Raw genomic sequence first — 24910 nt, forward strand, 5'->3', positions numbered from 1 at the left:
TTTTATTTGTTACTCTGTAAACACTTCCAAACGACATAAACCTCTGCAAAACGGCCGCATATAGTTACAAACATAAACATACGGTCTGTGTTTGGCTTAGGTTAATCTCAGCTAGCCTCCGAAATCCCGAGGGCCTCTCAGTGTCAGTGGCTGAGCTCCATCCGACAGTCAGACCGTTGTTAAACAAGCAATCTAATTCATTCTGAAGCATTCATTTCAGGAAGAAGTCAACGGCTAATTCGATCATATCTGAACGATGAAATATAGCTGTAAAATTTAAACCTTTAATTTAATCAGCCATTTGATGATGGCATCCTGTGTGAGGATGTCCTGAGTGGAGAGATTCTCTTCAAGACTTCTTCAGAGATACGATTTACTCATCTGAAACAGGCAGAGGGTAAAACATGACTGTCCTCTCCACATCCAAACCAAACATCGATGAATAACGGGTCACTGCCTGGGCAGTTTTGTGTTTTTTCTTTTTAAAAATAACCGCCATCGAGTGGATTCCCAGAAATCTCCCAGGTGGGTGAATCCATTGTGACCGTGACACTATACTTTTCCATAGATAAGCCTCTTGAGCAGCAATTAAGATGTATGCAGTGATGTTTTTGAATATCTGAGCATCAGATGAGGCTTAGAATTTGCAGAGAAGAGAGTAAACATCAGCAAGGAAAATAACAAGAAAACAGGACACGTGGCCAAAATGTGATTTGGTACTCAATTCATAGTCTAAAACTTCATCTCCACTGACAACAATTCAATTCTGACACATCTAACTGCATCTTCTGCACCTGCAAAGCACTCTTATATTATTTGAATAACTCTGCTGACCTAAAAACACCTTCATGACACTGCATACAGTACGTAGTAGCTTCTAAAACCTTTAACATAGTTACAAAGTAGGGAAAAAAACTTAATTCGAATTCTATTTTTAGGGTTTTCAATCAGAGGTCCATGAAAAATGTCATTAAAGTTAATATTCCTAATCATGAAAGTCATTGGCTGAGTCTGGGTGGGGGTCCCTGGGTTTTTACTGGTTGAAAACCCCCTGTGAGCATCTGAATTACTTTTATTTATGATTAATTTTCCAATACGCTGCACTCTGATCATGGTATTTGGAAATGACAACTCATTTGTTAAATAATGCAGAGTGCTTTTGTGTACCTCATGAACATATGTCAACAGTGGCTTTAACAAACAATAGCTGACACCAGCTTTCACTGTTTGTTTTTACAGCCAACACTCTCCTTGATATTAACAAACACTCATCTTTAGATTGAAATGGAAATAAATTTAAGCACTTCTCTCTCTCTTGAGTAATTTTATATTTTGTTTGACATTGGCTACTTTATTAAAAGCATTTCAAGTGTCCAAAAGTTAGGCATCAATCACGTAATCATCAAAACTCTCCCAACTTAAAATGATACTAAATTTCTGAAATAAACAAATGTCATCTTCCTGTTATTGTGTGAACTCGTCTCTTAATTTGACTTTGTACAATGCACAACAGATAATGGAAAACTCGATATCTATAGAAATATCAGGATTTAATTATCTTTCTAAAACACACTATTGTGACCTTGTATGGCTAAATGAACAGTATAACACTAACAACTTTATCAATATATAAGGGTTTTATCAATATATAAGGTCTAAACTAAAATTTGGGTATTTATGTTAGCTTGAAGTGATGCAATGGAGTTTCTTTAAAATCTTTAAAAATCTTTTTTCCACCCAAAATGAAATAGGCCCTAATTTCATAGATGACATATCAAATGACAAATCATAATACATAAACCCGGAAAACGGGAAATAACAGAGAGGAAGCTGTTAGGTTGTTATTATTATGACGTCACGGTGTGTTTTCAGATCTATTTCGAAACACATCCGCTCAATATTAAGTTTTTTTTTAATTATTATTATTATTATTTTTTTTTTTCAACTGTTCACCATATTACTACATTGTAAAAACCATGCTGTTTTTGGAATGGTGCTGGAAAGACCATGCGATCAAATAAAAACGTCAGATAAATACTTTCCTGTTCTTTTTAAGAGTTCTTCAATTTCTAAATGTAGAATTTCAATATCAGCGTAATTATTTGATTTTTAAATAATGTTTTGGACTGTTGTACTGAAGTGTGTTTTTACTTTCGCTGTCTAAAATGCTATTACGTGTACAACATTTGTTGCACTTCCTACTTTGTACATAATGAACAGATTACATACTGAATACTGAGCACAAAATGATGCAGAGCGGTTCTTACCGTGGCAGACATCAGGCTGCTGTCCGTCAAGGTGAGGTGGTGCGGCTCCCACCTCCGTAAAAATTTGGAGGTGAGGAGCTTACTGAGGAAGGTCCGCGGGTGCTTGACCACGCACACCTGGATGTCCCCCTCCTGGAGCAGTTTGTATCTCATGCCGCTGCTGCTGTGTAGAAGGCTCCTCTTGCTGCAGGGCCCCGCTTTGTGATTATTATTCCCCTCCGGTGGCGGCTGCTGCGCGGACATTTCCCCCAGCAGAGGCTTACTCTCTTCGGACGGATAAAACTGATTGTTGTGCAGCTCGTTTCCCCCACCGCTCCCGTTAAAATCCATGATTCCCCTCAGCGAAAATCGACGGCGTTGAATAAGATCAAGTGGCTTTCTTTTGATTTCGAGGCCGATTAATGGTCGTTCCAGTGTTTGTCATATAGAGGTTCACGCGATCCACCCTGACTCGACCTTAACAGCGCGACGGAAAAGACGAGGGTCGGCGACGGCGAGGATTGAAGCCATTAAATAAGTCCGTCAAGATGAGGAAGGTTCGTTTAAGTATAAGTTAATGTCTTTCCTTTGAGCGTCGAGGGCTTTTCAATATGTTCGAGCCATTGTCGTATCCATTCCGTCTCTCTCCACTACATATTATTATTCTTTCAGTCTTCCTGCTCCGAATATGAAACCGTAACCAGGTAAAAGATCCACGCTTCGTTCAAATTTATTTGCTCTTCAGATGCTCGGAGTCATGGTTCCCTTTTCTTTCTTTTTCCTCCCTATCTCGGCGGAGGAACCGAGAGCTTCGATAGGGCTGCGTGTGGATTGGTCCCGGCTCGTTCATGTGATACCGGAGTGACGTCAATGGGGAGGCGAACGGATGCGCGTCTCTGTTTGATAGGGAGCGCGCACTTCCCTTCTCTTGAGCAAAATGGTGAAAAGAAAGATGGCATATGGCAAACCGTTTTATTATTTATATGATCGATTTTACATAGCAAATACTCATTTTTTTATTTCTTGGATGCAGTCGAATTATGATGGTATACCTTTTCAATTTCACACTAGCCTACTATGGCGTACTAAAATAGTGGTTAAAATGTACTCTAATTGTGTGTTAGTACCATACATATTCATTTTCTTTCTTTTTTTTTTTTTTACTAATTTTACTACTTACTATCACTGTAGTGACACAAATTGAAGTCAAAAATGTGTGTTTGTATATATACCTGTAGCATATATAGTTTGAAAAATCACCTATTTCCTTAAGTAGTACGACTATAGTATATTGTTGGTGTAAAAAAAAAAAAATTATCTGCTGTGTTAATCAGTAATTTTACACATGATAAAAACGTACAATTAATTTGCTTAGAAAATACTTACGAATACAGCAGTCAAAAAAAAAAAAAAAAAAAAGTACAGTAGCCCAGCCTAATAATAATTTGTCTGTATTCAAATAATTGCTCTTAATAGACCTGTGTGTTTTGTATCACTAGTGCAGTGTCCGTTCTCGGAGCATATAAGCCCTACCCACGTGAGGCGCGTCTCTTCTGGCTCCCTCTGTTCTGTAGTTTATTAAAAGTTTATAAATTCTGAATGTGTCGCGTGTCCATATTGCACCAAAGTGCAACGCTGCCCTCCTTTGGGTCCACAGCAACACACCTGCCACATGTGAAGTTGATTGGATGAACGGTTTTCGACATAATACAAATTCTATATATATATATATATATATATATATATATATATATAAAATATTTTTTAAGCTTCCATAGACAAGAAAGTATATAATTCTGCTGGCAAACAAATTGCAGATTTGTGCCCTTTCATTTTATATCAATTTTCAGATATAGATAGGTTCTAATAAATAGTAAGTAAAAATAAAATAGTAAAGCATAAGTAACTATATTGGATACTTAAAAAAAAGGAAATGTTAAATTAGCTTGCCATAGTGGAAGCAGAGTTTATGTCTACTGTCATTTTCTGTACACATTCATTCTGTAAGGTGACTTTGTTGCTGAAGATATGCCATCTGTCCTGTGGTTCACAAGCTTTCGTAATATATAACCAGTTCAACTGCATAAAAAAATAGTTTGAGAGGAGAATGGGCATACCTTTAATGTCACTTAAATGTTATGTGTGTGTTTGTTTTCATGAACAAGAAATCAAATAGGCCTATAATAATTTCTTAGAATGTGGGTAGTATTCAAAGTCAAAAATAAAAAATAAAAATACTGCTCACTAGATGCACATTGACCTTTTGTGGCTAACTGCTTCAATAGCGGGGTAAATTGTATCAGAACCCGCTCCTTATTTACTTTTTTCTTCTTTTTTTTTACTCTGTATTGTTTTCCTTTCTGTACTTAACAGATACTATAAACAGTATGATGATGTTATTTTTAGAGATTGGAGGAGAATTACCAAAATATGTCATCGCCATTTAGCATACTTTTGAAAGCAATTGAGCTTGATTCTAACATACAAGCATTTATATGTTCATTAATATGCAAGCAAAATTAAGAACTTTGAAATTCCCATGATTGTGTTGCATTTCACAGCCCTCCATCCGACTTTTGTTTGGCTAAATGAGCAGTCTGAAAATAAATAGGCCCACATTTGGTCATTTGAGTTAGATATTTATTCTACTAGGATACTTCTGACCACTTGCTCTCATTCTGCATGAAGAGCACTAGATTTCTTGGGAGGCCGAACCAAGCAGGCCCACCCACACTCTAAACAAAGCCTCAGTCACAAAAATGAATACTCCCCCGCCTCTGACAACATTGTTATTGTGCTTGTAATCTTTCCTAACGCATTAGTGACAACATCTTTTATCAGAATGAGCCATGGTGGCGCAGAGCAGATGATAATGCTTGTTCATACACTTCCAGATTTCCAAGTGGTAAAATCTTTCACTGAAATGCACCAGTGCTCAGATGCTAAATGACTTATGAAACGGTCTTTGTATCAGCAAGTTAAAGGGAAGTGAGATTTTTATCTGCGCTTTCGTTTTGACATTGACTACAGTGCACTGGCGGAACTGATTTGTTTTACATAAAGAAATATATATCATGAAATGAACAATATGTCATCTTTCAATTATGTCAATCCAAATCTGTTTGAACATATTTAATATACTTTTATATTTGAACATATTTAATATACTTTTCAATTTTTTAGTAATATAATCATTCCAAACTTGTATGTAGACTTTCTTTCTTTAGAAAATCATTGACACTCTTTTAAATATAGGAAAATTTCTCACATTTTTTATATTTAACAATATAATTGGTTCAACGATGACTTTTCTTTTTTAAGAGTCACAGTTTCCCATAATAAAATTTCACACTCTTACTATATTCAATAATATAATCGGTGCTTACCTGTATGACGTTCTTTCATAAGAAGAGTTACTCTTTTCCATATAGTAAAATGTCACACCTTTTTTATATTCAATAATACAATCAGTCCTTGCCTGTATAACTTTCTTTCGTAAGAGTCACTCATTTCCATATAGTAAAATTTCATTTTTATAATATTCCAATAAGTCCAAGCCTGTGTGACTTTCTTTAGTCACTTTTTTCCATATAGAATTTTACACTTCTATTAGTCTGTTCGACTTTCTTTATAAGAATATCTTAGTCACTCATTTACATAAAATTACACACATTAATTATATTCAGTAATATAATTGGTCCAAACATGACTTCTTTTTTAAATCACTCTTTTTCATTATAACATTTCACACTTTTATTATAATCTAAGCCTGTATAACTTTCTTTATTGAATATCCCATTATTGAAATTTCACACATTTATTATATTCAGTAATACAATTGGTCCGAGTCTGTATGACTTTCTTTATTCAGAATATCCCACTCAGAAAAATGTCACACTTTTATTATAAAATAACGAGCCGAACATTCTTCAGAAGCTCACTTTCCACAGAAGACAGTCAAGCTGGTTTGTTTTAACATGAGGGTGAGTAAATAATGGCGAAATTCATTTTTAGATGACGTGTTCCTTTAACAAGTTTGACTCACACAACCACACAACCATTCCTGATGACATACTTGTAGAGGGTGGGACTGTTGTGAATTCACACTGTGAATTCTGCTGATGAAGTATGCATGGTCTTTGGAGACAATACAGGGAATGAGATCACCACCTCAAGGACTGATACTGGTCTGATTAATCCCAGAGGAAAGATCTAAACATTCACACACTGCCCTGTCTTTTTGCTGACGGCTTGTTTCATGCATTGGTTGCTGGGATGAAGGCATCACATCCCTGCTGGGAATACTGTGGTAATGTTGTGCTGTGTAAGCAACCAAAATGGTAAGAAAGTAAGAAATGCAAACTGCTTCCCTTGACTTCCTCAATCGAATTGATCTGCATGCCTCCTGACTAGCCCCTTGATGAGGAAGTGAATCAGGCTGTGCAAAGTCATTCACAAGTCGAATCAAATGGAAAGTAGGAAGTATTTTGTTTATGTTGTCAGTGAACATGGTGAGTTGATGTAAGAGGTGTTGAAATAACTTCAGCTACATTCAAATGAGGTTTGCGTGCACTCCAACTGGAAGAGATAATTTTTTTTGCTCGCGTCTTTTTCCGTCATACTTGCATTAATCAGTCTGACCGACGGATTGCAAAAAGTTGCTTGTTTGGACCATATATGCAACAGTTGGTCACAAACTGCGAATAGAGTCACAGAGTCACTGTAAACTTAAGCTGAAAGTGAAACAGCTGTCTGTGGTTGTTTAGTTCTTTGATAATGAGGCCTTTACAGGAAAACCCTCTTGTATGCAAGTAACTTTTTTTATTAAAGATGTGTAGTGGGTTCATTTACAAAGTGTCAGCCACCTGAAGTGAAGTCTATTTTAGGAACATTAAAACTTTTATCACATTATGATATTTTCATGAAAATAAAGCACATTTCATCCAAGTTTCGTTTTACATTTTAGGTTTTCCCCTCTCATGATTCTCAACTGCGACACTTCTTTTGTTACCGTATTGCACAGTAAAAAAAAAAACAAAGTCAAAAGAACTTATAATGAAAATATTTTTATTGTAATCTGCACAAATTAAAGGCAGTACAATAAATACTACCACAATGTAAATTAAATTAAATTTAATTTATGCATTTAGCAGACGCTTTTATCCAAAGCGACTTACAGTGCATTCAGGCTATCAATTTTTACATATCATATGTTCCCAATTCATGTTCATGTGTTTTTTGCAATGTAAAAAATAATTTTATGCATTTAAAGAATAACATATAAAAATCCCTTATTTAATATTTTATTTTTGCATAGTTTTAAGAATTATATATATATTTTTTGTATTAATGCATTTATAGTACAGCAAGAATGGGGGAAGATTTATTTGTTATGAAATTACTGTCATAATTCAAAAATATTAATTGTCCAAAATAGGCTTTGTTTTCATACATCACTGTACTCTCCACAGTGGCGGAGGATTGGACGAGGAGGAGAAGAATTGTTGAATAAAGTCGTTATTTTTGTTTTCTTTGCGTCCAAAAAGTATTTTCATAGCTTTGTATATTACGGTTGAACCAGTGATGTCACATGTAGTATTTTAACAATGTCCTTGATACATTTCTGGGTCTGGGAATGTTTTAGTTACACTGCTGTCTGTGCAGAGTCAGAAAACTCTCGGATTTCATCAAAAATATCTTAATTTGTGTTCCGTAGATGAACAAAGGTCTTATGGATTTGGAACGACATGAGGATACGTATGACAGAGTTTTCAATTTTGGGTGAACTAACCCTTTAAAATATTAATAAAAACTATTGTAGTATTTAAATTATCTATAAAATGACTTATTGAAATGATCTTATTAAAGGAGTATGAGGTATATTTGGAAATCAACAGCTGCACTTTTTCATACAAATGATTTGCAGGTATGATCTGGGGTCACAAAGGACGTTAGGAAGTCTACTATTCAAGACTGACCCAGCGCGCCAGTTTGAGCAGCACTAGGCATGACCAAAGTCACAAGATTTCTGGTTAAATGTAAGTCCTGTCATATGAGCAGCCCAGTTTGGGTAAATTTACCTCATCCTGTTTATCTTCAGTAATCCTGTTAATCCCTATTCATACGCATACGCACACACACACACACACACACACACACACACACACACACACACACACACACACAAGATCCAACACATTCATAGACACACCTTTTGATGAGACAGAGACACCCATTACGCATTAAAATCCCAAACTTAGGTAACATACCAGAGTTATGCAACAATCGAGACATGCTAAAGAGAGACTAAATTCCCCCTGCATTTTTCAGTTTTAGAAGACGTCACTATGACTTGTGTACAGTGTTGAGTGAATACCATCACCTTTCTGATGAAATTCCTCTCGCTAATTTTTAATCTCTATAACAGAGGAATCAATATTAAATACTGGTAGAACTTTAAACTAACAAGTTACTGGTGTGAAAGGCAGTGTATTGCTTAAGCCATAAAGCATGCTTTCAAACAAACATTTCAACTCAAAATCAAAAGAAAAAAAACATATTCCCTTTTTTTTCTGTATTAAATTAAGATAAAAAGATGTATTCTTCATGCTAAATTTTAAAATGAAAAAAATATATATTTTATTGGCAATGTAATATTTCTATGATCAAATTATTTCTAAAAATGTATTAAGGCATAATTTTCTAATGCAAATATAAAATTTATTAGCATTGTGATAACATTTTTAACTCCTTTTCAATTTCTCAAAATATTACGTCTAGGTTTTTTATTTTATTTTATGGAAAATTGGGCAATGATCAATTGTGATTAATCGCATCCAAAATAAAAGTTTTTGTTTATATAATATGTGTGTACTGTTTATATTTCTTATGTATAAAGACACACACGTACATTATATATTTTGAAAATATTTTAATGTAAATATTTATATTATATGTATAATGTATAATATATATAATGTTTCTTTAATATATACATGCATATGTGTGTATTTATATATACACAATAACAGTACACACATATATTATATAAACAAAAACTTTTAGTTTGGATGCGATTAATCATTGCTTTATTATATAGATATATAAAATAATTTAAAATGACGATTATTTTAATAATACATTATGTAAAATTATATATGAAACATAGCATTTAATGAGATTTGATTTATTTTATTAAATGATGTGGCACTATTCTCATGATCTTAAATGTTTTGAAAGAAACAGTTTTTAATTTTCCTTTCGTTTCATGCATATTATAATAACCACATAAAACACACACCACTGACTTCTGCATGAGATTTTATTACGAGGCAGATTTCGAGATTACCTTAGAGGCAAATCGTAGCCTGAATTGAACTCCAAAACATCACAAACAAGGAATGAGAATTCCACAGTGAAAATGTCCCAATAGTATCATATAAACATTATGTGCTACATTTATTAATCACAATGTTCTGGCAGACACCAAGTGTTTTAGTGTTGTGTGCAAATGGATTCATGACAATGTTTATAGTAAAGTGAGTGTGTTGATCATTTTCATGAGCATGTATTGTGTGTAAAGTCTTGGCGAGGAACACACATTACATATCACGCATAGTTGGTATACTCTGCATTTTGACAGTATTTCAACTTCAATAACAACAGCACATTTTGTGGTGATACAGAAATTACAATTTACACAGTCCTTGGATAGTGCACATCTTCAATCTAGTGACCAGTGCATTGGTCTAAACACCACAAATTGGTCCTGTAACCCCCCCTCCCCCCACCACACCACATTTTCATAGCTTGAGCCAATATACACAAATGCTAGTGTCTAGTGTATGAAAGTGTGGTATTTATACTTGCTATTGGATTGCATTTCCATGGTGGTGAATATGCAGTGTTTGTCCCTTCAATAAGAACAGACAGCAGCAGCTGAATCATGCACAGAACAAATGGGGTCACCAGATGCCAAAACCGTCCACACTGACAGGAAAGCCAGTTCAGAGGTCATTCACAAAATACATCTCGCCACATAAGGGTGAGACCAGCAACTTGCATCTATTTCTGACATGCTGTGGTGTTTTGAGTCCCTGGATACGAGACCAACAGCAAAATTTGATCAGTTAAGACGGGCAGATCATCACGCAGCCAGTAACACACATGAAATATGCAAATATCCACCATTTTCGGTTTCAACTTTGACAATACAATGCATATGTATTAGTTTAAACTAAGATGTAAACCAGTGTTCCTCCAATCAGAAAACACATCTTTTTTTTTAACTATTAACAAAGACTCCCAAACCAGTGTTCCTCTAATGTAATCATTAGCAAAGTTTAACAAGTGTATGTATATATATATATATATATATATATATATAAAAAAGCACTTAAGCACTTAAAATAAACTTTTTTTTAAATTATAATTTTAAGTGCTTATATATATATATATATATATATATATATATATGCACTTAAAATTATAATAAAAAAATTATAATTTATATTTTTTTATATAGTATTATATATATATTATGATATAAAATACTAATATTTTATTGTGTGTATTATATACTTAATAATAATAATAATAATAATAATAATAATAATTAATATTATTATTATTATTATTATTATATTTAAAATTATAAATATATACATATATAACTGCAAATTTAAAATTCAAGCTTAATTATCAGCAAAAAAGCAATGAGATGACATTTTAAATCATTTCAATAATCTAACATGTCACTTCAACTTTAATTGTACAGCAGCTAGGCAGACACTTGCATTAGCAACATAATTCTGCTTGATTTGAACATAGCACTAGCCCTGATTAGTTCTTGATTTGTTCCCTTACTGAATTAACCCACATTTAAGACTTAACTATTGTATAAAATAGGCAATTTCGACCTCCTTCACCAATGTTCAAAAGTGTTAGCTTCAAATAAGCTGCAACAACAGCTAGATGAAATCTGTTCATATAAAGCATTGTAAATAGTGAGCAGGTACCATGTAACAGCATTTCCTTTGACTGGTAAAAAAAAAAAAGAACCAAAAAAAATAAAAGATGTACAATTCATCCTCTAAGAAAGGCATCAAACACAAAAAACAGGACAAATCATTCAAGCTCTCCCAAATTATAACCAAACCTCTGCTGTTGCCAATATAATCCCACAATCCTCTGCACAGTCCTCCAAACCAGCAGATGACGGAGGAGTGACAAAGCCAGCGGTGAGGACGCGGGTTGTTTATGTGGATTGAACCCGGATCCGGAACTGTCCCTGATGGAGCTGCAGGCGGAACAGCTTACAGTTAGCGATGCGTAGGGCGGCACAGCACGTCTTACTCAGATCAGAGGGCATGAGGGGCCTGGTGGAGTGCCAGGTGCCTGTGCTTCTGCGAAACTCCCGCACATAGTCAAAACTGGTGCCTAGAGACAAACATAAAGAAATATATATTATGCAGTGAGTATTGTATCCTCTGCTCTACACAAACAGCTTGTCATGTTGTATTATGTGTACAGTATTCCAAAATGACCATCTGGTTTATTTTAGTAAATCTGTTCAATCGAAACCATTTGGATCAATAAACTGGTCACCAAAAAATGTTTTTCATTAAACTTACCATTGTGTAGTATTCCCAGAAATCGAACCCTTTTAGTGGCATTTTTGTAGTGAAATATATATTTATATTATTGTAATACTTAAATATGGTTGTTTATAACTGTTTTGGATCCAATTATAAAATGGTTTAAATTTAAATGTGTATTATATACAGTAATTTGTGGTGTAGGTGTAATAAGTGCTGGATTTAAACCCCCTAATTGAGATTATCATCAATTTTGAGAGTTAAATAATTGTCAGATTGTTCTGATACATATTTCATAATTTAGTGTTTTTTTTTTAGTATCACTGAGGTATAATTAAGGTTTTTATTTTGAGATCTTCCATTTTCAATTGAATTTCATTTTGTTTTAGGAATTTTGTTGTGCAATTTTATTATTAATTATTTTATAAATATTTACGTTAGAAATGTACATAAATTTTTGTTTTGGTTTTAGCTCTTTTCATACATAAAGTTAAACTAGATGAAAATGAGTAAGATTCCTTAAACTATTTGAAACTTCTTAATATTTCGCTTCATTTCAGTTAACATTTTCAAATAACATTTTTTTTCATTTAGCTGATTATAATAAGCCTTCAAAATATCTTATATTACATTTGACCTTATATTATAAAAAAAAATATTTCAATATATACCCCTTTTAATGACTTTAAATGAAGTTTTGTTGTTAATGTACTTAACTACTTAATCAACATAGTAGCTTAATATTAACTATTCATTGTTTTTCATAGTAGCTGCTGACTTGGTCCTCAAAATGTAAAAAAAAAAAAAAAAATAACAAGTTAAAATATGCCCTCGTTGTAGCTAGAATGTATAAGTTATCATAGCACATTTTTTTGACCTTCTCAAGGACAAAATTTGAAGATATACGTATAAAAAGACGTTCCTAGACAGAGGATAAAGTGCGATTATATGACCTTATCAGCTTACCAGTGTCAAGTTCTCCAATCACATATATACTGGCACCAATGGGAACAGCTCCATAAACAAAAGACGATGTGGCATGTCTGCAGAGGGTCTGGTCATCTAAGTCCACCCACCTGAGATAAAAGGAAAAGACATGCATGTCTCTAGTCTCCTTCTCGTACTCTTTATTTAATCACTCTAGTATTGTACGAGTGTTGCTTTGAAGAGCTCACCTTTTCAGTTCATCATGGAAGAACTCAGACTTGCAGATGGTCATCTGACTGGACTCCGGATTGTCAGCATCTCTGTTCCTCACACCACCAAATACATAGAGCTCCTGTCCAATGCCACATGCCACTGCACCAAACCTGAGAAAAAAAAAAAAGTGTGAAATTATGCAGCCGCATTCTTGTCAAGGAACAATGCATAAATCACAATCATTTTGTCATTTAGAAAATTGCTGGTAATGCAGAGTACTTGTAGATTTAGGCTTCAGATACAAATAAACTAGTCTCTAGTACTCTTCATTTAATAATTTTGAAATGCAAATAATACCTAGCAAGGTATCTACTATATTGCTGTTTTTTTCCAATTAAAAATATAAAGTAAATTACATAAATATTACATTTACATTAAAAATACTGTAAAAACAATAATCCAGTGAAACATCATTGCAATGTTTTCTATCATGCACTGTACTTCTCTACCTCACAGCCTCAGTTTCATTCTTGTCAAAAATGATGGTGCTACACTGACTAAGGTTTTGAAACCAATTGCGAGGAGTCAAGTCTACTGTGCAAAGTGCTATTGGTGTCAGTAGTTAGTACCGATGCAAAGTGTCTCAAATAAAATACTTATGAGGTTTCATGGCATTTAGGATGCTGCCTTAGAAGGCAGTAGGCAGCCAAGCAGCTCATTAGATTGTGTAACAGAGCTATGGACAAAATTATACTCCATACAAGACAAGCACACCAACAAAAATGACTATTTATGTTGCTCCAGATGGTGATCAATTGTTTCCAGTTACATGGGTTAGACTGATAGGTCCCTTGACTACTATTGCTCTAAAGACACATCTGTAAGACATCACAGATCGCAGGGTGTGGCTCAGTTCTCATAGCTGTTAGACCCTTATGAAGATGTGCTGCCTTTGCCTTAAAATGTAATCTGTTTAACTTTTGACATTTCCCTGCGTCATAGGCAGGATGTGAAACAACATTCTCTTAATTCACATCTACAAAGAGCATGCCGCTTTGAGTGTCCGGTATGAATGCATAGGGCCAAGTTATGCTGAATGACGTTTCTGCTGTTTCCCATTATCAAATAATAATGTAGCCTCTTTCACACCTATTCAGTGAAAACCTGGTTACCTAAATGTAATAAAATTACATAACCATCTTTTAAAGGTAAAATGTTATGACACAAATTGCAAGAGCACACTGACCCATTTATTAAGTTATATAAAAATACAAACCCTTACACAAAAATGTTGGCCTGTGTCCCTCCACTGCAAACAGTTTGCTTAATGTCTATTTAAAGGAATTGTTCACCCCAAAATAAACATTTGCTGGAAATTTACTCTCCCTCGGGCCATCCAAGATGTAGACGAGTTTGTTTCTTCATCGGAACAGATTTCAGTGGATCCTTTGCAGTGAATGGGTGCCGTCAAATTGAAAGTCCAAACAGCTGATAAATCATCACAATAATCCACAAGTATTCAGTCCATCAGTCAATATCTTATGAAGTGGAAAGCTGTGCGTTTAAGACACAAATCCACCATTAAGGTGTTTTTTTCTTTAAACTGTGAATTATATGTGCATATTTCTGTCCTGATTCAAATGAAATGACTTGGAGAAAGCAATATTATAGTTAGAGGACTCGCATTTTAGCCTGTAGCAATGGTTTGACATTAAAAACCTCTTAATGATGGATTTATTTATTACAAGCATGCATCTTGAGGAATTCAATTATTTGAAGTGTTTTTATTAGCTGTTTGGACTCTTATTCCGACGGCACCCATTCACTGCAGAGGAACCATTGGTGAGCAAATGATGTAAATGCTAAAAATCTGTTCCGATGAGGAAACAAACTCATCTACATGTTGGATGGTATGAAAGTGAGTAAGTTTTTTTGGGTAAACTATTTACTTAACTCATTGATTGTGAACGGAACAAGCCATTAGGTGAGTGTTTGTACATTGCTTTGAATAGAATTGTCTGCTAAATGAATAAACGTCCTTTTGCACACTTTACCTCCTTTCCTTAAGAGGGCAGACCGTTGTCCACTGCTGGGTTTTGGGGTCATAGCACTCCACAGAGTCGTAAATCTTCCCATACGATCCTCCGCCCATCACATACAGTCTCTTTTTCATGGTGGCACAGCAACCGAACTGAAAAATAGAGACAGAAAGTGTGAGAAGCATGAGAGTATTGCAATGAAAGTGCACAGATTTGACCAATAAAAAAAGAGCTAAACCTCACTTTGCGCACTGTGGTCATTTTTGGTTGTGTTCTCCAAACATTGCAATGGGGGTCAAACACCTCCATCGTGAGGAGGACCTCAGTGTCTTCATTCTCTCCACCCAAAACATAGATCATACCATCCAACTCTGCAATGGCAAAGTGCTGTCTGGCCTGGACAGATGCAAAAAAATACAACATCACAAAACTGACACCTGGTGGCTACTGTAAGATCTGTACTATAAAGATGAGATTATACAGTACAGTATCTACCACTTTCATATAAAGCTCCTTTATACCAAATGTTATGTCTAAATATCAATAATCTTTAACTATGATGGTTAATTTAGTCTAACAGTAGCATTGCCATTCAAATTTCCCTATTTACATTAATTCGCTTTGCAGACGGTTTTATTTAAAGTGACTTGCAAATGAGAAAAAAAAAAAATTCCCAAGAAAACGTCAACTTTTCCACATAGAAATATATTTTATACAACCTTCTGTATTTAAATATGTTGCAAAAAGCTTATAATATATTGTTTTTATAATTAACATTAGCTATTAGATGACTACAATCAATAATTTGATATCTTTTTGATCACTTACGTAATTCACAAAGCTTTACATGTTCAGAAATTAAATATGCATTCTTGCTTCTGATTTTGCATATACATTAAATTTCAAAATCACATTCATTCAGACAGCCCACCAACAACTCGATAATGACAACATGTTCTTACGTACTACGAAGAAAAGAGGAATACCTGCATCATCGGTGGGATTTGGGTCCAGGTGTTGGTCTCTGGGTCAAATTTCTCTCCACTGCTCAAGACAGTTTTATTCTCATTCATTCCTCCTACTACAAACAGGTACCCCTCTGATTGGACAAACCGATTAGCAGTTAATTACGGTTCAGTCATTAAACAATAACAGAACACACAGAAGCCCAATAATCCTCAGGATGAACTATGCCCAACAAGTCAGTCTCTGTAATTGTAAATCAAAAGTAGTTTAAAATATTTAAATCCATTAACAGATTCAATTGATTTTTGCAGATGCTCAGGAGAGCATGGATGTACTAAACCTCATTAAACATCAGCATCTTAACTGAACACTGAGAGAATACAAACCTGCAGACACAACCCCGTGGCCAACACGCCTCTCATTCATTGGCTTCAGTTCTATCCAGAGTTGCCTGTTTGGGTCATAAAGCGGACACATGCATCGCGCTGCTGCCGTGGGCCTCCGAGAGCTGCATTGGAAACATGCAGGAATTCAGGGCAACATAATAAAAAAAAAAAGAAAAAAATCTAATCTTGCATTATTAAGTTAATTTTATGTTATGCGTGTTTATACTCACTTCCTCTCCTCACCCCCCACAGTGACGATGCACTCAGAGTAGCCGCGGGGTTTAAACGCAGCGAGCAGCGCCTCCCCCTGCTGCACTGCTCCTCCCAGAGACTCCATACAATAATTCCGTATCACCTCCCTCATCAGGGACTCTCCGAGCATCTGCTCCTGGAGGTAGCTCTGGTCCAGGCCTTGAACCCACACGGCAGACATCACCTCTTTCATATGGACCTGGAAGAAAGGGATCCCATTTAAAAAGGACTGATGTGAATATCAGCTCAAACTAATATTAATAAATAACAAACTGTTCTGAAGTTTGGAGTAAGCTTTGGTATGACAGAAATTAATAGTTTTATTCAACATGGATGCTACCAGTCAAAGGTTTTTGAACAGTAAGATTTTTAATAAACATTTTTTTTTAAGAATCCTCTTCTGTTCACCTAGCATGCATTTATTTGATACAAAATACAGCAAAAGCAGTAATTCTGAAATATTTTTACTGTTTAAAATAACTGCGTTCTATTTGAATATGTGCTAAATGTAATTTATTCCAGTGTTAAAGCTAAATTTTCAGAATCATTACTTCATTACATCATTAGTCTTCAGTGTCACAAAAATGTAAAAATGTAAAAATTCAGCGTTGAAATCACAGGAATATATTACATTTAAAAATATATTCAAATAGAAAACAGTTTTTTTAAACAGTATTTCAAGGTTTTACTGTTTTTTGCTGTATTTTGGATAAAAAAAAACGTCTTAAAAAATAAATAAATAAATTACATTACAAAAGTTTCAAAACACATAACATTTTTTTGAGCGGTAATATAAATGATCAAAAGTGACAGTAAAGAAATGTATAATGTTAAGAAAGATTTGTTTTCCAAATAATGCTTAAAAAATGTAAATGTAAAAATACTTCACAATAGTACTGTTTTTACAGTCTTTTATTATAAAACAGCTTTGGTAAGCATAATTTTTTTTTTTTAAAATCTTACTGACCCTGAACATTTGAATAGTTGTATTTATTTAATATGAATATGTAGTATTATACATTTATTTTATATATAATTACTAATAATATTTTTATTTAGATTTTATTTTTCAGTTTTAACATTAATTAAAAAAAATTAACATAATTTTTAGTCATTTTTATTAATTTGTTTTGGTTTAGTTTTAGTCATTTTAGTACTTCAAGTTAAACAAAACGAAATGAGAAGTTAAATAAGTTTATGTCTTTAAAAAAAAAAATATTCTATTTTTCTTTGTCAATGTTTATTTCAAAATAGTAACCCTAGGTTAAATAATTATGATTAACAAAAATAATTCAAGAGTTGTTTATGTTTTCGTATGCCTCTGAATGTGGAACCCTTCCAAAACACTTGTTCCACTCACTCGCCGAGCTTCAGCGTCATGGCCGATCCAGCGGACCACGGCCTCCAGAACATGCTTTTCATTCCCCACGTTGAGCTTCTCCATGGACAGCAGTTCACACAGGCGATCGGGCGGCTGCTCCAGGAACTCTTCTGTATTAGCCACATCACGAAAGTGCGTCTGCAGGTACTCAGTGGCCACGTGGTAGACGTGGTTCAGGCAGTAATGCAAAGAGAAGACCCGAATACCGATGCAGTTCTCTGCAGTGATGCAGCTCTCCAGAAACTGACAGCACAGAGATTTGAGATCAGTGAGGAGCAGAAGATCAGCAGCCTGGACGGTGTCCTGGATGGTGTCTTCACTCAGTGTAATCTAGAAATCAGAGCGTCATAGAGAACAGTTTTTACCAAGCAGTCAGCTATAAAAGCACTGTAATTATGACAATGGAAACCCGATAGTTTGTGACACACATTCATAATTCATATACCTTTTTTTCTCATTTTGATCATTTAATGTCCATTACTTGTCCATAGCCTTTGTAATTATGATTGATTATACCGGAATTAATTGTGATGGATAAAAAATCATTTTATAAGATGGCACTCACAAATCAGAAATCTGCAATTAAATGCTTTATTTTTAAATTACAAATATTTTTATCACTTTTCTGGGCTTGAAAACTATCATTTTAAAAGTCAATTTTTCTATAACTGAGGGAAACATTTCCATGTAGTGTTTGTATGTAATGTAATTACCTCTCCACTGAAAATGTAGTCCAGTATCTGCCTCATGGTCGTGACAGAGATCCCTTGCAAGTCGATTTTGTATACAGATCCATCCTCCTTTTGTGGGTTGTAATTTAATTTGGTCCTGGAAACATGAAGTAAGATGAATTTCTCATTTGCTGTGAGCTAATAAAAGACGGACCTAATAACTTTGAGATTTGTTATATAAAATGCACTACAAAAGTTCTACAAATATGAGATTTTCAGTTTTAGCTGATTCAAGATGTGCAAGGATCTGTTTGGTGGTAAGGGTTTTTACACTGGAGTATTACATACCTTTTCTTTGTATTTTTTACATTATGTTACTTTTGTAACAGAATCCTCAATTGACTAAAAAGTGCTGGACTTTTGGAGTTTGTGTAGTTGAGTTGGGCCAATAAGGGCAAAAGGACCTTGATACAATGTTTCCAGCTTATACTCCCCTTTCATTGCAGTGATTCAATCGAGTAGACTTAGATTATAGTGTGTGAAGAAATTCCTCACCAGATAACAATGGCACCAAAATATCAGTTTTCTGTTTGCTTTTGCTTAACGTGAAAACTTGAATATTAAGCAAATGTGTGAATTATTGAATTATCAGTGAACTTTTTTAAAAACAGTTGAGACGCCGGATGAGTGAATCAGTAAACTGAATTTTAAAAGCCATTTAGTCTGATCTGTTTCTTTTAAAAGATTTTTTCAAATAAAAAGTCCATCAATCGAAAAGTTTATGATTCTCACAGTTCATAGAATGTCATATCTGATATACTATGATAGTTTTTGTTAATATTTTGAATTCGATTTCATTTTTACATTTTCTGTTTTGATTTTGGTTACAGTTTAAGTAATTTTGTGTTTTATTAAAAAAAAAAAATGTATAATTTGTTTAAAGACTATATAGTTTTTAGGTTTTATTTGATTGTTTTACTATAGTTTTTATTTAGTTTTAGTCATTTTTGTACTTTAAAATAAGAAACATTGTTCTATGAACTAGCTAAAACAAAATAAGCTTAACATTTTGTTAAATTTTATTTTAAAAAATGACTTTTTCACTGGTTTTAGTTTATTCAGAGCATTTAAAAATATCAGAGCATCCATAAACACAATCGTTTGAACATTTTTTTTTAAATTTGGTTTCCATTTTGAGGCTTTCAGTCAGAAAGCATTGTCAGTGCAATAAGAAACCGATTAGGACATTCATTACAATTCCCTGTTTTCCCTGTATCTTGTCTCATGTGTCTCATGAGCTGATACAGTAGTTGAGGGTGTGTAAATGACTTAATTGTTTTCTGGGTGAACTATTCCTTTAACAGACCCAAGTATCAGGAAAGGTGGGGCTGTTTGGCACGCCCTTATGACACATTGCTCCAGGGTCGGCTGCATGTCTGAGCACACATACCAGCTTTACTGATCTGATCTCGTTTCATGCAAATGTATCCTAGTTTCAAGCTTATTCTCATACCTGATGTATGGACTAGCAGCAGCCAGAATGTTTTTCTGAACAGGAATCTCTTCACCATCCAAAACCAGCACTGCATCTTGAAAACAATCATCTTGTCTTAAAGACTGAAGGACCCTTAGAAGCTTTTGGGAGTGTTGAGGGTCTGACACCACTGATCCAGCATCAGCTCCAGCTGCTTTAGACATGCTGTTAGAACAGACAAACAGGTGATCCATCAACACAACAACAACAACATGGTTCATGCTTGGATTATATAAACAGAATCACAGATTTAAATCATTCAAACCCACTTCAGTGTTCTTGAAATAAAGTTGTTCTTGATGTTCGCTGTAACTTCAGCTGCTCATAATCAGTAGTCTGTGTCAGAGCAACGCACAATGCAGAAAAACAGTTTAGCATGGAGGTGACACTGCCTTACTTCACCAGGAACTTAGCATATTTTTCATAATAAAAGTCCCCCACTCAAAAAAAAAAAAAAAAAAAAACAGAACACGCAAGCGTATTAAGAAATAGTCATAGAAAATATGGGAACATAATTAATAATAAAATAATATTCACTATATTTTTAGTTATATAGTTCATTTGAATTGGGCAATTTTAATAAATATGTAAGACTATAATCTATGTTCATAGCATTAAAATTATTTTTTACTGTTGTTTTTGTGTTGTTAAGTGTGTGTAACACAAAAACATATATATAGCCTATATATTAAGTATGGATTACTGATAAACGTTATCATGCAAATCACATATATTTACAATTCATGTCTGAAATGCCACATATAGAAATTCACTTCAAATGTTTTCATTATTGATATAATGAACGTCTGGTGCAAACAAGTATCCTAACGATATAAAGTCAGTTACATTTGCGCGCGCAACCGGTGTAGGATTTACTTTGAACATTTTTTTTACACAGACAATGCTAGTAAACGTCACAAGTACAAAGAAACGGCAAGTAAAACGCTGAATTAAACGTGAAATGTTTAATTAGACCTAGAAAGACTGTTTTTTTTTTACAAGCATACTCAAATATTTTTTTGTTTTATTTACAACTTCTACTTTTTTATTTACACTTACAAATGCAGACAAATCATAGGCCTACGCATGTGTGTTTAAATACTTTGTTCTGTTCTATTCTATTTGTTTATGCCATTTCATTGAAGTAGGCCATTAATAAAGCACTTTTCACCATTCAAAAGTTTTCACAGCATGCAGAATAGCATAGTTTCTCATGAATGCAACAGAGAAAATGTTCATAGGCTATATGATTTTAATAGTGCGTTTAATAAGATATTATTTCACAAGCAGTAATATAAAGAGTATTTCTTTGTAAAATAAAATAAAAAAATCTATACTACAGCATTAACATGAAGATGAAAAGTACTGCAGATTTAAATGTATACTTATGGGATTTCCCTTTAGGTAAATGTCACATGTTGATTGATTTCAGTTTTCAGAGTCAAGATTCATTTCTCTGAAACAGCCACTCTTGCACAGCACAGGTGTAATGCATTTTAATGAAACATTTATAAGACAGTAAATCCCTCTGTTGCTTAGTCATTAAAGGTGTCATCAATCACAGTTTCCTGTCAGGACATTATGGGAGAAGAGGTTTGTCAGAGGGAAGTCTAGTGGACAAATCTGTCCTTTATGCATGAAAAGAAAGAGATTAAACTGACGCATTGACGGGCCGAAGAAAAAAACGAGGAGAGGTGTTGATTTATGAGAACTGGTGACCTCAAAGATGTGAATGAGTCAGACGATGGAGAGGATTGAATTAATCTTTCATTAAGAGAGAGCTATATGGTGATTTAACACCTTTTTGTGGCACTGATCAGCTGTGCCAATTATCATAAAGAGGGCAGAGCTATTCCCTTTAATTCTGGTGATTCATGTGTATTTCAACGGAATATAAAAAGGAGACTTTTAATTAGAGTCTATAGGATATACCCTTTCCCAAGTATAAAACCTTTTATAGTGTATTAAATTGGCCCAGACCTTCTGTGTCATGTCCTTTGGCACGTAAATTAAAGGACTTCCCACCATTAGATGGCGCTCACAGAACAAACATTTCAGATTCACTGTTATTTTAGACGTGGTTAACAAATCTCAGTCTAGCAGAAGAAAAAAAAAGTTATATATATATAATTTGCAGTGTTTTATCCATCTTTAAAAAGCTTGTCCGTCTGGTTATCCATCTTTCAAAGCATGTCTTTGATGCCCATTTCTATATTGAGCCTCTCACAAGTATCTTGTCTGTCCCTGATTATTCTGTCTCTTTCAAGCTTTAACTATATATTCATCAACATCATTCTCTTTTATATTCACTCTTTAATGCAGTGGGTGTCTTGATATCTCAAAGACAGGAACATGCAGACTTTTGAAACCAGAGGAAAGATGTGTAGCAGTGTATGTGCTTATGAATGTGTAAGTGCTGAAGGCTCACAGAGACCAAGGCTGAGTCATGTCTTATTCCCACTCTTTCCCTCAACTTTTTTGTTTCTTTCAAAAGTCATATGAATAAAAGACTTAAAAGGCCATAAAAGGGTGTAAAGCAACAATTTTCCTCTTGCCTTTTCATGTTCTATAGCACTGTAAGCTTTGTGAAGGGTGTGAAGTCTGTACGGTCAATGGGCACACTGTGTACTTTCCATCCCTGCATGTCTGCGGCTCTCAAAACCAGTTCTGTGTAGAATCTCTTCCACTAGTTGGCCTCTTAATTCTGGTCTTTCCAGGTCAAAGATTTATAGGACAAGAAACTCCACATTAAATAAATATTTAATTTAATTTTCGGCTAAATATAGAGCAAGGTCTAACAAGGGGGAAAAATAGGAAAACTAATAAATAATTAAAAATACTGGTGGTTTCAGGTCCCATTCAGGAGAATATTAAAAAATGTGCTAAAAAAGTTGTGGAAAAGGTCTTAAGGTCAAAGTTCAGAGGAAGAAGAAGCTGTGCACATGGAGAGTTTGCAGTCAGATTTCAATTCAATTCAATTCAAGTTTATTTGTATAGCGCTCTTTACAATACAAATAGTTACAAAGCAACTTTACAGAAAATTATGTTTCTACAATATTTAGTAGTAGCTTATAAGTGGTGGCTGTCAGTTTGTGCGCGAATGACAGGATCTTTCAGGAAAAATTAATACAAGACGTAGTCAGCCAGACGATGAACACTATTAACAGCAATTATTATATGATGCAGTCACACTTGTAGCAATATTTGTTAGTTCTGTTGTTGTTTCAGGGTTCGCATCATCTGGGGTCCTCTGAGGGTCAGCATAATTTCTTCTCAAGTGTTCTGGATCCAGACTGGAGCTTGTGGAGATTTAAACATTATTAATAATAGTAATTGTGGTCAATGGTCATAAAACATTACCATCAATTGATAATATAAATGAGAATAATAACTGGTGATTTCAGGTCACATTCATGACAATATTAACCCCCGCCCCCCAGAAAAAAAAAGGTTGGAAAAGGTCCAAAAATCAATGTTCAGAGGAAAACGAATCTGTCATTTGCTTGTTTCTCGATAAATTCAACACCAGGCCATTTCTCTGAAGTTGATATGAAGCACCTCAAGCTTGTCCTTAGCAGTCATTCCTTCATATAGGGCTGTTTGTGAAATGCTGCTCTAAGCTCAGAGTATAGAGTCACTTCATATGGAATCTGATTACATCTTTGAGAGTGCCTTATTATTTCTCAAGTGCTATTGTCTGTCTGGATCCCTCCCGTTTTGAAACAAACTGAACTAATGGAAAGCAAAGTCAGGATGTCTTTGAATGTGGTGTGTGTGTGCCACGAGGACCTATTCCTCTTTGTTCAGTCTGAAAGACAGAATAAATGTTTGATAATTAGCTGAGCCTGCGCTGTCCAGAGTTTTCTAAGCAGAGGACTGACAGAATGGGAGCAACCTGAAGACCAAGTTACTGCAAGCATCAGTCTATCAACCTTGCTTTCTCATCTGTAACAATCATTCTTGATGAAAGCGTGAGCAAAGGTGAGCCTTCAAGTTCCAGATCTGTCTAAGAGGAACAGCAAATTTAGATTCTCACATTAGTCGCCTTTCATATCTCACCGTAGTTTTTCCACTTCCCTCTCTTATTAGGCATTAATGGGTTTTCAATGGAGTTCAATATCCTCAACCCCTTCTTTGACTCGTCAGGCTCCACTGCTCATAACCAGGAGAATTAATTACAATTGATTAAACTCATCTTTGTGGGAACCCATTCCCCATCTAAAAATAATTCACCATTTCCTTTTGTTCTTTAATCAGGCGGGGAAGTTTTCAACATCCAGAAGGAAATTGCCTGACAAAAGAGTGATGTGTTTTGTGATTGGGTGGTCAGAAGACAGTGGGTGGCTGGATTGCTCTTTTATGTCACTCAACTATGATGTAGAACAGAAGCTTAAAAGACATTTGGACAAACATGCCTCACACCAACAGGGATGAACTGCAAACAACTGAGCTATTTTGAAACCAGCCTTTGTTATACTGATTATATTCAATATACAGTGGTGATTATATTAAAATTAACAATGCCTCAGACTTCAGTTGTCCCAATGTATGTATCTGATTCACACAAAAAAAGAACCGACTCATAAGAATCATATTTGTTCATAAATGTCGCTGCACTTCATGCGTTATTTGTTTATGTTATTTTTTGCGTACAGTCCGCGAGGAGAATGCAATTAAAATAAGTTTCTTGCAGTCTTTT

General features: G+C 34.5%; 2 protein-coding genes across 3 annotated transcripts in view; both read right to left on the bottom strand.

Annotated features, from left to right (window-relative positions):
- LOC127977156 (C-Maf-inducing protein) overlaps positions 1-3155 on the bottom strand; it is a 28124-nt gene extending 24969 nt beyond the window's left edge. The window contains exon 1 of one of the 2 annotated variants that reach the window (XM_052581860.1): positions 2268-3155. In XM_052581860.1, the coding sequence (XP_052437820.1) occupies positions 2268-2597 (330 nt within the window). In that variant the 5' untranslated portion in view covers positions 2598-3155. The remainder of the gene's footprint in view (positions 1-2267) is intronic. The other variant, XM_052581859.1, reaches the window with a different exon arrangement.
- A 7801-nt stretch (positions 3156-10956) lies between these two features.
- LOC127976930 (gigaxonin) lies at positions 10957-20614 on the bottom strand. The gene is made up of 12 exons (XM_052581518.1): positions 20481-20614; positions 20191-20376; positions 18720-18834; positions 17986-18336; positions 16604-16824; positions 16374-16495; positions 16008-16120; positions 15265-15417; positions 15037-15173; positions 13018-13152; positions 12809-12918; positions 10957-11684 (listed from the first exon to the last, which is right to left on the bottom strand). Exons 2-12 carry the CDS (start codon positions 20373-20375, stop codon positions 11503-11505), a joined length of 1824 nt encoding a protein of 607 aa, XP_052437478.1. The 5' UTR covers position 20376; positions 20481-20614; the 3' UTR covers positions 10957-11502.
- Between the last annotated feature and the right edge of the window lie 4296 nt (positions 20615-24910).

This window comes from Carassius gibelio, chromosome B18, assembly GCF_023724105.1.
Source record: "Carassius gibelio isolate Cgi1373 ecotype wild population from Czech Republic chromosome B18, carGib1.2-hapl.c, whole genome shotgun sequence".
Classification (NCBI taxonomy): domain Eukaryota; kingdom Metazoa; phylum Chordata; class Actinopteri; order Cypriniformes; family Cyprinidae; genus Carassius; species Carassius gibelio.

What these genes read in the sequence shown, in the direction of transcription:
- LOC127976930 (XM_052581518.1), bottom strand. Translation starts at nt 20,375, where the DNA reads ATGTCTAAAGCAGCTGGAGCTGATGCTGGATCAGTGGTGTCAGACCCT. An exon ending in GTGGGGGGTGAGGAGAGGAA is followed by an intron (nt 16,496 to 16,603) that starts GTGAGTATAAAC and finishes TTTCCAATGCAG; the next exon opens with CTCTCGGAGGCCCACGGCAG. An exon ending in AAATGACCACAGTGCGCAAA is followed by an intron (nt 15,174 to 15,264) that starts GTGAGGTTTAGC and finishes TCTATTTTTCAG; the next exon opens with TTCGGTTGCTGTGCCACCAT.